The following is a 17,137-nucleotide window of genomic DNA, read 5'->3' on the forward strand; positions in this document are numbered from 1 at the left end:
AATCCTTTTTGGTTTTAGTATGAGGCTTATCCTGGCATTTGCCCTTGGCTTAAAAAAAATTAATGTTTACCGTGTTGTTCCTTCACCTTCTTCAGTTGTAGGTTTTGTAATAAATTCACATCCTTTTACTTTTTTCCTGCCATGTTTGTCTGAGTTTGTTGTTTTTTGACATTTAAAATGGGTGCTGAGCATGTGGGAAGAGATTAGTATTTTGCAATATTGAAATTCAGAAAATGTAAGATGAAGTGAGCACAGAATTTTTTAGTTTTCAGGAAATGACAACATAGCATGTCTTTTTATAGCTTTTTTGTTTAAATGAAACTGCCTGTGCTGGTCCAAATATGATATTTTTTTATTGGTTTCTATTCTTGTGACATTTTGCTTTGTAGTTGGACTGAATAGACCTCTGCAAGGTTGTTAAGGTTAGTCAGTATTGCAGTATTTTCCTTTTTTTCCTCTTGTGTTCACTTTATTTATTCATATATTCAAAACAGCAGTGTGTGTGCATCAGTGTGTTTCTGTTTGAATTTAATGTCTTATCACTGCCTTTGTAAGCTCTGGTCCACTTGACAGTGAGGGGTCTGCATTGATTCCAAGTGTTTCTCCATTTTAATGTTGTACTCATTCATTAGGCCCACTACTTTTGACCACCAGGAAGCTGGAGCTGTTTTATAGTAATGTACTTGTTGTAACCATAGAAACACCAGTAAAGAAAATCCGAATGGAGGACCTCAAATAAAATGATGCCGGATCAGGAAGAGCACTGACATTGCTCGTCTTGGCAGCTGTTTGTTTATGTATCAAGAAATATCAAACTTACTACACAGTATAAAGTGTAATAAGGCTTCAGGAAAACCACAGCAGGAATCTAATTTCATAAAGCTACAACAGCCTTCGAAGTTCAGGCTTTATAGAGAAGTAATGGATAAATTCAGTGCAGTTTATTTACTTTGTGGACATATTGATAATAATCCACAGTTGAGATTTATTCATTGGTTTCATACTGTTCACATAAGAATATGCCCCGTGGAAAGTTTTAAATATCTTTTGGACGTCATGAGTTTTACCATTTCACGTTATGAGTGGGTTAAATAAATTCAGGACTAAATATGAGAAAAATCTTAAACATATAAAGAGGGTTAAAGAAAGTCCTGGAAAACTAGTAAGTCATATGATTATTATTATTTTTTTTATTTTACTTATTTGTTTCATCTTCATTAGAAAAATCAAAATCTAGTTAATATATTTAAGCTTTGACACTCAGGTTGATATCGTATGCAGAAGTATCTGTAGATTGTTTATCCTGGGTCTAGCACATGACACTTGAACTGAAAGCCTCAGACTGCACTGCCCTACCTTAGTGGCATTAGACGCACGCTGAAGTTTGAAACAGACGGACGATCGGCTGCCATCCGATTGTCCCAGACCAGGGCTGGGACAGTAGAACATGGCACGCACACCTGGTGACAGAGCAGATCTGTTTGAGGTTGAAAGCAGCCCGAAAGATGTGACCCGCTGTTTAATACTGACAATAAATTGTCGCCTTTTCATTCCTGATCAGTTGAAAGAATGACAGCTCGCTGCAAACGCCTTCCAGCAATTTTCAAAAGTGACAAGAAAAGCAAAAGTGCGGAATGGAGCTTTTTTAAGGAGTGATTTGCTTAATAAAACATCAATTAAGTCTGGTTTCATGTTCTATTCAGGAGGCAGGTGATCCATTGGGTCGTAGGTGGTGCCGGTCATCCATTCCATAGTCTGTTTTTGTTTCGTTTTTGATTTGTGACGAGCCCTGAGTGATGGAGTGCTGACTGTTTGCTGAAGGACACTCCTCAGTTATACATCCTTCTTCCACTGCTCATTTGTCCACTTCCATATACACCCACTCAGAATATGGAACATATAGTAATATAATACTCCCTGTATGTATATGTGTATATACATATGATTATATAGTACTTTTTTTCCTGTTTGTTCGTGTTTTTCCACGACCACAGCATGGGATTTGTAAGCAGGTGGTATAATAAATATCCAATTCCTTGCCAAGCTGGAGTGCATTACAGGAAATGTTGGATGTTTTTTCCTTGTCCCCCACGTGGCCTTTTTTGTTTCGTACGATGCTAAGAGAAGAAAAGGCTTTATATAGGCTGTCAAGAAGCAGAATGCTTCACTGAGTCGTATGGAGATGAGGAACCTGACGACGAAGGGAAAGCATCCACCTGTTTTTAGCCTTCTTGTTTGGGCACTGGCAGAGTGAGCTGCGCATTGCGCCTCCCCATCACAACCCCCCTCGTTCTTCAGCCCTCGTGCGAGCTTGAGCCATTGGCCAGTACGCGGATGCGGATTTTGTTTTCGTTTAGAAAAGGATGCGTTTCCCATATGAATATGCCAGGCATTAGTGCCCTAGTTTATGAATGGTATGAGAATTGTGTTGGTATGATTCTCAAGAGAGGGAATGATAGTGGGGGGAGGAGGAGTAGGATCATAGATGCTTCTCAGTCCACAGCAGCCCTGATACACTCAAACTGAAAGGCACGGTGTCCTAAACAAACACTGCGTCACGCACACTCTCACACTGCTCACTTGCTCCATCTCACAAAACATATGCAAATACACACAGAAAGAGGCACATCTACACAGGCATGTTCATGGAGATACATCCACACACAGTACATCCCTTTGTTTATGCGTCAGTCCAGTGCTTCAGGTTTTTAATGAGCGTGTCAGAGTGCCCCATCTGTGCCCCCAGTGCCCCATGTGTTACACGGAACACAGGGATTTGCTTCCTTAGATAGGGGACAGGAGCAGGTGACTGGGAGCGCGGTGGCCCCCAAGGCACTCAGCGCCATATCAGGTCATTCCTTCGCACACACCGAGACGCACAAGTCCAGTCTGCTTACTAGAACGGAGGGTGGAGTAATATGGGGGTTTTCATGTGACTTTGGCTTCATTAACTTCATCATCCTATAAAGCAATTTGAAATGATTTCAAACAAACTCTATTTCATGTGTGGCTTATGGAAACTTTCATCAGTCAACATTGAATTGCTGTCAGTTCTCAGCCTGCTGTGTACCTTAATCGGCTTAAATATAGCTGGCGCCTGTCCAATGCAATTTAAAATGCGGAACTACTTTCAGTTATTTTATCTGCTGCTAATTGTTATAGTTACTAAAGCAATTTTTGCAAGTTGGCTTAACTCTTGTCACTGAATTGGGACCTGGTCAAGAATTCTGCTGCAGCCTTGTCCAAAATCAACTTCTAAACTTTTACTGGAAAAATGAATTGGGCAACGGGTGGCATAGTTGTTAGAGCCGTTGCCTTGGAGTTTGGAGGTTGAGATGGCCTTGGTCAAGGTATTTTACTTGAATTGGTACAGTAAGAATATCATGCTGTTTATATGAACAACTACTTGTAAAATTGATCATGTAACATTGTGAGTCACCTTGGACAAAGACATCAGCTAAGTAAATATACATAACTGGAAAAATGTTTCTGATGTTACGTTTATTCTTCGTCAAGGCTCCGGACCACATTAGCTACTGATCACCTGTTGAACACTGACTGCATTCAGTTCAGACACCTAGTGTCACAAACAAAAATAAGCCAGTGTTAAATAGCTAGATTATGCACAAACTAATTACAGTACCAGTGACATTTAGTGCAACAGAGCTGAATATATGACATGAAAATATGCCTGGCTGTTGAAAAAGTTTTTTCCACGATTTCGGAAACAGGTTCAATCAATGAAGTAAGACATATTTGGACACTTCTGGCACTGCTTGAGATCCAGCAACAGTATTTTGTGACATTTCCATAAAGCCACGTTAATTGCTCTAAAAGACATGTGCTGATAGGAAGAAACTAAACTGAGTCGAGAAGTAACAACGATACATTTGGTCTTCAGTATTTTAATTAGTTGTAGCCTGTAATCTTTACTTTATACAAATGCCAGAAATGTTCAGAAGGAAATTTTTAATTGTCTGTTAGGGTATTTTCGTGTAATTATGTCTTTTATAGTGTGACTTTTTTTTTTTTAAATCCCTTTTTAAATTCTGTAACGGACTCAAGAATAGCTGGCCTTTTGGATGGCCTGAATAGTCTTTAATTTGCCTTCTTTGTGTGTTTAAAAGAGAGAATCAGCAAAAACTGCTTAGGATCATGTGTGGAAATGTTACTGGAGATAATGATTACTGTTGGACATTCTGTGGTGATGTTTGCTTTTGAGAAACATCTGTTTTGTCCTGGAAGTGTTATTCCTCTTATCAGTGAAAATAATGCATTTATAAACTACGTATATCCTGTGTGCATGCAAGTGATGGAGATTGTGTTCCTTTCAGATCCCATCTATTTTTGGCAGCAGACAGCAGAAGACATCACAGTGTCCATACGTCTGCCTGAAGGGACAACCAAAGACGGGGTCATGTTCCAGCTGTCTGCCGACCACATAATGGTCGGGGTGCAAAACTACAGCCCCCTCATAGAGGGGCAGCTGCACTCACTGGTGGACCCGGAGGCCAGCACATGGATCCTCAAGGACAATAAGAGGTGAGTAGTGTCAGAAGTGCAACATTTATTTGGATGCTGATTTCTGGCAGATACCGTCCTGAAGGTACCCAGTGGTCTCTTCATAGAACGGCCCTCTGTTAAAACAAACAGTGGGCAGCTGGGTTCGCTAGGTGGTGTGATGAGAAAGTAAGGGAACTTTAAAGCCGATGCCTCCTCCTGGTGCCCGAAGTCACTTTTGGAAAGTGGCAGGTGAGGCTGTCTTGGCTTGTGAAGATGTGTTCCAATTCACACAGTTTCCCAGCACAGATTTGCTTCTGCATCTCGGCAGGATTTCCAGATGACCCTCACTCCACAGAATGGGACATGTGCAAGCCAGTGCCACAAATAGAGCTCAGCAGGAAACTCGTGTCAGCTTGTGAGAGTGTGTCTTTGTGCATATGACGGAGTCTCTGTGTGTGACAGACATCAGGCCGCTGGATGTTCTTGTCCTCCAAACCCCTCTTACATCTCCATTTGCAATGTAGATGGTGCTGTGTGTCATGTGATGCACCAGCAAGAAGCTTTCATCTGTGCTCTTTCTGTTTGCCTCAGTATGGCCACTGGGACCCCTTTCCTGTTTCCTTACGACTAGATCATGCCCCTCTTTCACACCCAAGTTCGCCACTCGTTCATACTCAGCTGCCCTCCAGAACGGCCTGTTTAGAAGATTAAACCCCATGGTGTTACGCTCACTGTTTTTGGGAGCACTTCAGCTGGGCTGGCTCCAGCTCCTTGACTTAGTTAAAAGCTCCAGTTGCCTCTTTTAATCTTCCTCAAGTGTTTGTGCTCGTTCCTTGCTGCGGTTGACGAGAAATAATGAATCAATATTTCTAATAACAGAGGAGGGGTTTTTTCCCCGTCCTTATTTCTGTAAAATATTCAGGCTCCGGCTGACATACGAGAGCTCTTTTAGGCTCTGTCGAGCCAATGTCCAATTAGTTTGATTCATGTGGACGTCACATAATGCTCAAAGAAACGCGACTTGAGGATTGTTGATGCAGAGGACAGTGGAAAGAAAATCAAAAGTGCCACAAAGAAGATGCTTTCTATGTATTTTTTCCTCTCATGCTGTATTTCACTGCGTGGTTTGTGGTTTTACGGACAAAGTGGATGTAACTTCACAGCTTGTATTTGTTTGCTTTATATATCGATAGCCTATTTTCTCACATCCAACAAATGGTAATTATTTCAGGTGTTTTCCTGTGGTGATAAATGCACTTCAGCTGCTTTTAAACACAATCCTTGTCAATTATGTTCTGAATGGGTTTTCTCCATAAAAGTTTTGAACCTTTGTAAGGTGAAGTTTGGTCTTGAGGATTCTTACCAGAGTTGATATAACTTGCAGACTGCAAAATATCCTGCAAATTTGTGTGTTGTATGGATGTACAGGATTCTTCTGAACGGTCACGATCAATGGAATGCCAGCAAATGCAGCCTAAGGCTCTAGTGTGTAGTAATAGGTGTGCAGGAGAGGGGGGTGCATGAAAAAGAAAAAAAGAAAAAAAAACTCTTCCTGTGTTCTTCCCCAGCCTAGAAATTTCTTTGCAGAAAAGGAACAAGGGGGCCATGTGGCCGGAACTGGTCCCTGGTGACCGGAGGGGGGAGATGCTGGTGAGCGAGGAGCAGGCCGCTCTTCTCCACGAGAGACTGAACCACCTGACAGCAGAGGACCTGGTGAGCTATGTTTTCTTCACACAACTACCTATGAACCCCCTACCAGCCTTAACTTAGCAAGAAAGTAAATGTAGGAGAGAAGGTAATGATGCTTATACGCACTGCATACAACTGGTAGGAATTCTAGCATTGTTTCTGCATAGTTTTTTCACTGAGGATTTTGGTTGCCCAGTGTCTTTTCAGATTACTTTTTCATGCAATTTTAACCTCAGAGTGATTCCACTGGATTCATTTATTTCCATCTTTATGACAGTTAAGGGTGTTCAGAGCCCAACTCATTTTGAACTTCTAGACTTAATAGAAGGGAAGCCAATGTTTACATTTATTTATTTAGCAGACACTTTTGTCCAAAGCGACTTTCAATGGATACTATGTAGTATTACCAGCCCACACACCTTTGTCAGCACAACAAGGTGACTTACACTGCTAGATACACTACTTGCACTGGGTCACTCATCTATACATCAGTGGAACACACTCTGTCCATCACTCACACACACTATGGGTGAACCTGAACAACATGTCTTTGGACTGCGGGAGGAAACCAGAGCACCCAGAGGAAACCCACAGACATGAGGAGAACATGCAAACTCCACACAGACTGAGCAGGGATCGAGCCCACGTTCTCTCGCACCGCCCAGGTGCTGTGAAACAGCAGCGCTACTCGCTGTGCCACCGTGCCACCCAGTGTTGTTGTTGTTTCAGCAGAGCTGCCTCTCTCCAAATTCTGGAAAATACATTTTAATTATTACTTGATTTACACCATGTCAGGTCACTTCCAGTCCAGTTAATTTCTACTTTCAAGCAATTCACAGTTGAGAAACGGGAAAATCCTCATACCCAGCAGTCCTTCAGGACCAGTGTTGTCCTTCACATCCATATGAATTCAGGACAGTATATTATCAAGATGATTTTGATGCAGTTCACTTATTATGGTATTCCGCTATTAGAATCCCAATCCAGAGAAGGAAAAACCACCCTGCAATTCCCAAGAGCTGGAAGAATGCGATATATTCCCCGAGGACAGCTCCAGCCTGACGCGGTTTGATGGGACCACGCTGAAGCCCACCCATGTGGTGAGGATTTTTAACAGACATGGAATTGGATGGGTATCATCAGCTGATTGTCTGCAGGAACATTGGACCTTTTTGGGATTTTCTGTTTTCTTTACTTTTATTATTGCATTTATTTATTTAATTATCTAGCCCTAATCTTTTTCCAAGACCGCATATAATGTTTGCTTTCTATACTATCTACTTTTGATGATTTACCCATTTATACAACTGTAAAATATTGAGTATATCAATTACTGTAAGTACCTTGATCAAGGTTACTACAGTAGGGTTTGAACCCAAGTCTTTTGAGTCATATAAACCTCTCATACTTACATACTGTATATACATAATTAACGACTAATATTTTTTTTAACTGTTAATGGTTTAGATGAATTGCTTTGGCTTTTAATGAAAATTAGTGTCAAAAATGTCAGATAGTCTTGTTTCTTGGTTTAGTTCTTGCTTTGAAAGCTTTTCTGGCAATTGTTTGCTTTGTGCTACATTAGTGTATTTTCTTGTTGTGGCCTTCCTGTTATTGTATTGAATTTTTTTACGTTACAAATTTGCAAGCTCCAGCAAAGCAAAATGGTGTCTCCAAGATCCTGGTGAGAAGAGACTTGAATCCACTGCATTGCACAAAGCAGTACTGTATGCTTATCAATGCCCAACTAAGCTGTTACTCTGAGCATCCAGATAAATGACCCCTAAGCAATCGATAACAAATACATAAGAACAGCTGCGAACCCAGTGACACTGAAGGGTACTGCTGCTGGGAAAATGGTGTGCACTCAGTAAACAAGTACATAAGCCTTGGAAAAAAATATGGTTCAGCAGAAGCTGAAACAGCTGATAAGCAGAAAATGTTTCATTGCATTCAGGTTTTTTCAATATTGTGCCAAACTGATAAGTGAGGTTCATAACTTCCATTGATATATGGCTCAGTCCATCCTAAAGGCAAACGGCTGCTTTGAAAGGTTTTACAAGTGATCATAGAGGCTAAAGGCCTCCTCAGACACCTCCTCTCTGATTCAATCTACCCCATACCCTGGGGGAAAGAATGTATACCTGGCTCAACTGGAGACACAGCCATTCCCTGTGTTGAGGTGGAATGAGATGAAGATAAGCTGCAAAACATTAGTAGTTTTGTCAATTACAGCATAATTTCCTTGAGCCTCAGTAATTGCTTGAAATAATTATATTACACCTTCTCTGGATCTGCACCGCTTTTCCCTGCAGGGCTGAAATAATCCTGCTGTTCTTAAAGCTTCCGCTGCTGTTGTCAGGCAAGCCCAGACCCTGTAAGAGAACGTCTTGACAATGGGGGGCATCAGTAACTACATTGAGTCAAATGGCTCTTTGGAGAAAGAGGAGTAACAGAGCAGCATCTGGGCTGCCAGGCCTGCTGAGCTGAGCTAATCTAAGCCAAATCTTCGTGCATGTGTTGACCATCACACCTGAATGTCGTGGGAACATAACTTGCAAATGGCTTATTCTGCATAGACAGACCACAGGAAGCTATTCCTAAAGGCTCTAAAACCCACTCAGTTCTAGGAGGTGAGAAACAGGAGCTTTAATTTGAGAGCGTTTTGGGGTATTTCACTTCTGCTGTCTAACTATTATGTTACGTTACTTCATTTAGCAGATGCTTTTCCCCAAAGCAACTTCCAGTGAACACTATGTAGTGTTATCAGCCCACACCTCATTCGTCAAGGTGACTTACGCTGCTGTATACAGTACTGACAATGGGTCACTCATCCATACATCAGTGAACACACTTTCTCTCTGTCACTCACACACTATGGGAGAACCTGAACAGCATGTCTTTGGACTGTTGGAGGAAACCTACGCAGTCACGGGGAGAACATGCAAACTCCACACAGACCGAGCAGGGATCAAACCCTCATCCTCTTACACCACCCAGGTGCTGTGAGATAACAGCGCTGCTATGCGGTATTACTAATTAGCAGCTATTGAGTCCTTTTGGTTATCTGTGTTGCGTAGGAGTCGATAGTACACGGTATACAAAGGGTTCTTCCCAACACAACAGTCAGAGAAAGTGTGAGTGCGTTGTTCTCGTACTGCTTTTCTGTTAAGGGGAGTTTTTTTTTTTTTACTGGTTTTCACAGAACATTGGGGTCAGATGCAATTCGTGATCATGCAAGGAAGACCAGACGTGTTGCTGATGGCTGCAATGACCATAAATCTGAAACCTGTATGTGTCCTAGATACTTTTTAATGATTTTTGCTTTCCGAAAAATGGCAGCAGTCCTGCATCATTAATGACCATCCCTTTAACAACCACCATTACAGCACTCCTTAAACACTTGGTGAAGACTCACTGAGGATGTTTTTTCACACGCTGAAAGTCCAGGAGTGCAAGATGTCATTAATTTGGAAGACTCTTGACAGGTATACACGAGTAATTCACATACCTGGAACAGCAGGACTTCCGCTGATATTGCACTGCTGCTGTAAAGAGTATGATTTATCGCCTCCTGGTTTTAAACAAGTACTAGTTGTGATCATTATTTATGCTCTCTGTAGCATTTAAACCTTCAGCCTCTCCGCATTAATCCCAGCGAGCAGAGGGAGCAACTCGGGGAGGCATTTAAAATAATGAGGCGGCCGTGTTAAGGGCAGCCATTTAAAAAGTGTCCCTTGATTAACTGGCTTGTTCCCGGAGGAACCGCTGCAAAAAAGGCTTTGAACCCTTCGGATGTGGTAGCCAGACATGGGTGATGTTCCACCCCAATAATAACACAGTGGCTGCGCCAATTAGACTGCGCCAATCATGTGGACATTATACTCACTGTGGCACATGCTGAAGTGGAGAATGTATAAATCTACTTTATAATGCGGTAGCACAGCAGAAGATTAATCTTTCTCAAAGATTATTTAGTTTGTGGGTTATTATGGAGTAGTAGTGCAGTAGGTAGTACTGGTCCCTCACAGCTCCTGGGCTGTGTGATCAGACGCGGGTTTGAATCCAGCTCAGTGTGGAGTTTGCATGTTCTCCCCTGGTTTGTGCTGGTTTCCTTCCAGGGTCCAATCATGTTGTATTTCAAGTAGACTGGTGACTCTAAATTGTCCTTGTATGGTGTGTGTGTGAGTGAGTGAATGAGTATGCATGTACCTGGTCTAACACCCTATAATTCCAGGATAGGATCCAATCCACCGTGACCCTGCATTGGACAGATGGTTATTAATAATTAAATGTAAAGCCCTGACACACAGATCCACATCCCATCTTGCAAGACTGGTGGTGCTGAACACTGTTTGTCTTGCCTTGGCTGAGACCAACAATAGTAGTGGTCCTCCAGGATGGCAAGGTCACTGTCCACCAAATAGGGTAAAAATCTGTGTAAATGTTTTCTGAATTAAAAGACAGCCAGTTATCTCAGAATTGCTGCAAGCACACAACTCTGTTGACTCAGCGGTTGTAACCTAGCTCTTCCCAGAAATTGTCTTGTCATATGTTAATAAAAAGGCATTTTCTCCATTTTTGAAATGTCAAGTTAGTCACAATATAGTCACATAAAAGCAGTTGCTTGAGGTTTATGGTATGTTAGTGACAAATTGAGAGCTCTTAAATGTGTCAATTTAGGCAGATGAGGGTATAAGTAGTGAGGTGTGGGACAGAATGCTCAGTGTGTCATCACAGATATAGAAGAGTCAGAGGGTGGAATGAGGTGGCCTGAATGTTGTGTTTTGTCCCTGCGAAGGCGTACAGTGGTTTGCCAGGCGATCATTGCTGCACTAATGAGTATTGGGCCATGTGTCTGTCAGCAAAGCCGAACACTTGTGTGGTTGGATGCGGGACTGGTTGCGGGATTGAACGCGGCTTTCTACACGCTGTCACGTTTATTTTTGCTGAAATACCAATGCTGAGAATGGGCCAGAACTGCTTTGTTTGCGGTGTGTGGTTTTATGTTCCAGGCATACCTGACCATTGGAGTTTGGAAGGCAATGTCAGGTTTTGGTGACCAGATTCAGAATACAACATTTAATTGAATTTAAATTGACATACTCTGTGTTTGCTTTTCTTGATCAGTTTTTTTTTAATTAAGCAATTTATTATGAATACGTTTTGATATTTTATCTGTTTTTGTTATAATTAAGAACTCCATAATATCGAAGACCGGCGACAGAGTGGTGACTCTGCTCTGCTGTTCTCCCTTCTCAGTTCTCTTTTGACTTTTTCGCAGTCTTTAATAAACTCCGAAAGGTTATCAGAGTGACTCAGATGTCACCTCATAATTGTAAGTGAAATGACTGGCATAATCAGGATCATTTGCGCTCTAATGGAGTTATTGCTTTATCAGGCTTCAGCTCTTTCTGTGTTTGCAAAAGCTGCGGACGGAAAACTTATTCAGAGTCTGTGTGCGCGTTTGCGTGTGTTCGTGTGTGCGTGCGCGCGCCACGTATGTCAGCGCTGTTTATCCTAAGTGAAGAGCGTTCTTCTTTCTGTCAAATTAAGAGAAAATCATGTTTCTTACACCTAATAGACTTTTTTTAGGAGTTTACGCTCCTCGATTTTCAGTTAATATGGACCAGTGAATATTGCTGTTTAGTTCTTTTCATATCCAGGAGATTGTCTCTTGAAAGGCTTCTTCCTCCGCTCTGCTGGGACAGGTGAACCTTGGCAGCCACCAGTACCTCTTCACGGTGGCCATCGACCCCTCGGAGATGCCCTGCTTCTGCCTGCGCCATGACGTGGACGCCCTGCTGTGGCAACCACACCCCGAGCAGCCCGACCACATGTGGGAGCACATTGCCACCTTCAATGCTCTCGGTAAGCAGGGCATGACCGCAGCAGTCTTTCCACCGTGTGCTGTGGATTGCTGGGTAACAACGAGTTAATGGTTTTAGAGGCATGTTTTTCAGTTCCTTTTCTGGAGATGTAGCGTAATTTGGAAGAATTCTTTCCGTAAGCCCCCAGAATTGGTTTTTTTGTATGCTGCACCCAACCCCTCTGCTGTTGGATAGAACAGGTGTCTGTTCTAATTCTCTGCAAGCACCATCATTAGGCCATTTTCATTAGTGAAATGCATCCTGATTCTTTTGCCAAGATCCTCTGCTGCCAGGTACATATGTAGCCTCAAACGGACATACAAGCATTTTTACTGAAGTCTTCCTGCCCTCCATCATCTAGTAATGATTATTTCTCATAGTTGTCACTCAGTCTTGAATGACACTCATACTCATGTTTTATAGATGTTAAAAGGACAAGTGTAAAATTTCCCATCTGGCCCAATGTGTAAGGCAGAACAAGTGGCTGTTTTAGTGTTGCTTTGTTTTTCGTTTGGAAACCGTAATTTATCTGTTTACCTCTGTAGTCCATATGCACATTTACATTTATTTATTTAGCAGACGCTTTTCTCCAAAGCGACTTCCAATGAACTCTATGCAGTGTTATCAGACCACACGCCATATTCACCAAAGTGACTTACACTGTTAGATACACTACTAACGGTGTATAATCATAGTTTCCACACCACATATACAGGGTTGCACTTTGGCAGTCGAGTATGCACAGCATTTTGTCATCATGTTGTTTTAGCAAATCTAGTGAATCATTAATAGATTTTCACCATTTGTGCAAATGTTTGTGTCATTTTTTCCATTCCTATAGATATGCTGACACTATTCCCACATTGACTGGAAATTTGTGTGGGACACTGAATTTAGTTATTCACAATACAGTGTTTTAAATTTTATATTATCTTGAAATATAAACTCTGGTTAGATTCTTTATCTGTTAGTATATTTGCAACTCAAATGAGGGATTTATAATACAGCTGGAATGGACTTACAAATTGTCATCCCTGCAACTGTATCTGTCGTGAAATAAGTGTACCTATCTTTGCAATGTTTAATAACACTACTAATAACTTTATTATTAATGGTTTTATAACCATTTAAGTTAGTGGTCCATAACCAGAAAATCTCATTTGTAACAGATGTAAACCTGTTATTTATGTACGTTTGGATGAGAATTTTCTTTAATTTTATTAACCATAATAACATTTATACAAAAGCGTTGGGAAATGAATTTTGCTCAGTTCAGTCTTCCATCCTCTGTATACTGTGCCTGTTTTTATTTTTCTTAAATGTTCAGTTTAAATCACAAGAGTTTACCTTCACTGCTGTAAAAGTAAAGATCTGTCTAATGTAAGGCAGACCTGTTTAATAGTAATTTGTGAAAGAACTATGTTTCTAGATAATAAAACAGTTTAACTGATGTTAAGCTCTTTAATAAGTAATCAGAAAAGGTTGCTCTTTTTCAGTAATTTCATAGAAAACATCACTCATTCAGAGCCATATGTTTTTCTATTCTGGCACTAGATACATTTTCATTGAATCTTGACTAGCGACTGTAACTATTGTATTGATTTTCCTTCATTTTTAGGCTACGTTCAGGCCTCGAAGCGTGACAAAAAGTTCTCCACCTGTGCACCAAACTTCTCCTATGCAGCCCTGGGCGAGTGTCTGCGCCGGGTGTTCATATACAGGCAGCCGTTGCCCATGGACACCGTGCTTTTCAATCGCAAGCAGGGCAAGCAGGTGGGACAGGTTGCCAAGCAACAAGTCGCCAGCCTGGATTCAAACGACAGCGTTCTTGGCTTCCGAGCCACCAACGAAAGGCTCTTCGTTTTAACCTCGAACCACCTGTTTGTGCTGAAGGTTAATAATTAGTTTCAAATACGGCTCATAAATTGACAGCATGTGATGTACGAATACCTCTTCTCCCATTGAACTGTGCAGATAAAGGCCTTTTTCACAGGTGCAGTTGTGTTTCCTTTATTGTGCAGACTGTTCGTGGTAAGTGTAAAAGAATCGTTCTCCGTTGGCTGGAATTTTTCATCTATAAGACACATACTTTTCCTGATTTCTTCCAAAACGTGCTTGTTTCCGATGCGTCTGTTATCAACATAGCAGCCAAACCCATTGTACTATAATTTTGCTCTCAGGAAATACAAATTTAGAATGTATTTAAGGATGAATGGAATGTAGTGCACATGCTCAGTCATCACCTAACTGTAGGCTTCATCCGTCTAACGTGTGGCTGTTCCTTTCGCCACAAAATGTGATTTTTTTTTTTTATTTTTTATTTTTAATATGAACAAAATTCCAAAGGTTTGTTACATTCTGCTATTTATCATGATGAGATATACATTGAAGAGCTACATAATGGGCTTGAGTACGTTATGTTGTTTAACATTAACAATGAGGCATTTAACTTACTGGTCTTATAACTGAAATTTACCCTGGGAAAAATGCATTTTTACAGTGTTATTTTAACAGATGTTAATAATGTATCAGTTACATAAAAGTCATGTAAACTTTTGTCTTAGCATCCTTCGGGGTACAAGATTAAGGATCAGTGTGTACGTTTTATCTAATTATGTGGTGACCAAATTAATGAGTGGAGAAAAAAGAAGCGATAAGTCTTGCCTGATGTGTTTTCTCTTGAACACTGAGCTGCAGCAGCACAGTGGGGAGTGAGTATTGATCTAAAAGCTTTTTTTTCCCTTTTTTTTTTTTTCCCCTCTTGTTTGCATTTGGTTTGCTTCATGGATGTTCCCTTATTTGCTGTGCTTTGTTCAATTCCTGGATCAGAATATTATAGTTTTTTTTTTCTGTTTTTCTGTACTTTCTCAGTTGGATGGGAATAGAGGAAGAATAATGAAGAGAGCGGAAATGCATTAATAACAACCGTTAATGGCCTCAGATTCATTTTCCGTCTCCCCGGGCCCTCAGAGAAAGGGAGCCAGCCCCACATCCTGGTAGTGCTGTGTTCTCTGTGGCATTTCACACTCTCAGGCAGTACAAAGGAAGATGTATTACACAGCCCACACATACACAGACTCCATACAGGCTACGAGTATTCACTGCATTCACTAAAATTATTTGAGAGTTCTGTGACATTCATGTGTTTGAGGGTTTAGTCCTGATTGTAGTCACCTGAATGCTTGCAAAAAATAAAGAAGCCGAAAGAATATATGTCTGTTTTTCAAGTGTTGAAGAGCAAATGTCACATTAACATAGTGTTGTTGTACTTCTCCTGGGGAAGTGACATGAAAGCAGTGAAGTAACTAAAGCAACCTAAGAGTCCAGGAAGACCCCTCCCCTCATCCCATCCCCAGCTTGGTCTTGGTTGTATATCATGAAATTTGATATAACTGCAATAATGTTGCTTTATGTCAAACTCTTCATATAGGTAACAAAAGCATATGTTGCGTGTAACACTTCTGGGCACATCTGAAATGTTCATCTATTCCAGACTCTTTTAATCCAGGCTGTCTTTAAGTTACTTACTGTTACGGAGTCTTTGTTCTTCACAGTAATTTTCTACTGAAAGTAATTGGTAATTACATTACTGGTTGTGTATCAAAGTATTTTCTTCTTTTTCATATTTAATTATTGGGACACATCCATGTCTGTATCAGTAGGACATGCTGCCAATGTTCCTGGAGGGTGGTTTGTTGTGAAAGTTCATGACTTTTCCCCACAGAAGGTTAAAAGAAAACAATTAGTTGATTCATATTTATTCACCACTTTCTCCAAAGCAACTTACAATGTTAATATACCTAAACTTATTTACCCATGTATACGGCTGGGTAGTTTTACTGGAGCAATTTCAGGTAAGTACCTTGCTCAAGGGTCCTACAGCTGGATGGTGAGTGTGAATGTGCAACCTTTGGGTTGAAAGACAACACCTCTAACCACTATGCTACCAGCTTTCCCATTCATATTCAGGTTCATATGTTATCTCACCTTGCTTTCGTTTTGAAGGGGAATTTTAAAAAAAGGGATATGAATCCATTTGAGGTATTTTTCCCCCCAATATATTTGTTTTCATCCTTTTCACTTATATTTCCATTTTTTATTTAGCAGATGTTTTTCTCCAAAGTGACATGCAACTCAGGGTAAATAAAAAAGCGCATTTTGCAAAAAAAGTATAGAACTTTTAAAACAGACAAGCAATTGTCAAAGCACAGTCAGTTTGTCCAATACTACTGTATCTACCAGTGAAAGCTGTTTATAAATATGAGCAAGATAAGAAATGCAAAGTGATCATGGCGGGTGATGTAATATATGGAGCAATCAGGTAAGTAGGAAAGAGGTGGGTCTGAAAAAATAGATGTTGAAACCCTTCTTGATTGTTGAAAGGGATTCAGCAGTTCTGAAGGAGAGAGAGTGCTCATTCCACTACGTTGATGTCAAAACAGAGAACCTTCAGGGCTTTCGTTTTTTTGGACCAGTCAGATGTATTTGGGTGCAGATCTTTAGAACATCTTGTAGGCTGTAACAAGAGTCTCGAACTTAACATGGCCTACTACACGAAACCAATACAGAGAGACAAGGAGAGGGGATATGGTTTTGCAGACATTTCACTCCCACAGTTTTTTCACCTTAACTATTGAAAGCCTTATCATGCTCTTCAATAAGGAAATCTTCATGGTGCACCAAGGAATTAACAGTTTTGTTAGTTTTATTTTTGGCTGGTGAAATTAAAGTTGGAGTTTAGATGTGTTAATTTGTCTGTGTTCTGAATAAAGGTTGTGGCCCATGATGATGGGATCTGTCTGGCTTTAGACCTGACTTGGTTCAGCCTGTTTCTCCCTGTTTGCTTATCTAACCCTGTCCTTGTAGAGACACCCTTGCTGGTCCAACGCCTGTCACCAGGTCCAGCCCAGAAACCAGAGGGCTTAAAAGCAAAAAGAACTAATTTCTCAAGGTGTGATTTAATTTCTTCTCAATGGTGTGTCCTAAACCTCATCTGATATTTCCAGTTTGTCTCCCAAAACTCAAGTTCAGCCTTGGTTAATCTGACCAATCTGCTGTTGATCTTCCTGCAGAAG

The 17,137-nt window shown here is 40.9% G+C and overlaps 1 protein-coding gene across 1 annotated transcript in view; it reads left to right on the top strand.

Moving 5' to 3' along the window:
* The window catches only part of nudcd1 (NudC domain containing 1), a 28,324-nt gene extending 13,053 nt beyond the window's left edge, over window positions 1-15,271 (top strand). Inside the window, exons 6-10 of the mRNA XM_018750239.2 lie at window positions 4,335-4,542; window positions 6,072-6,216; window positions 7,167-7,292; window positions 11,904-12,063; window positions 13,681-15,271. Of these exons, the coding sequence (XP_018605755.2) occupies window positions 4,335-4,542; window positions 6,072-6,216; window positions 7,167-7,292; window positions 11,904-12,063; window positions 13,681-13,967 (926 nt within the window). The 3' untranslated portion in view covers window positions 13,968-15,271. The remainder of the gene's footprint in view (window positions 1-4,334; window positions 4,543-6,071; window positions 6,217-7,166; window positions 7,293-11,903; window positions 12,064-13,680) is intronic.
* The last annotated feature ends 1,866 nt before the right edge of the window (window positions 15,272-17,137 follow it).

Source organism: Scleropages formosus, chromosome 23, assembly GCF_900964775.1.
Source record: "Scleropages formosus chromosome 23, fSclFor1.1, whole genome shotgun sequence".
In the NCBI taxonomy this organism is placed as follows: domain Eukaryota; kingdom Metazoa; phylum Chordata; class Actinopteri; order Osteoglossiformes; family Osteoglossidae; genus Scleropages; species Scleropages formosus.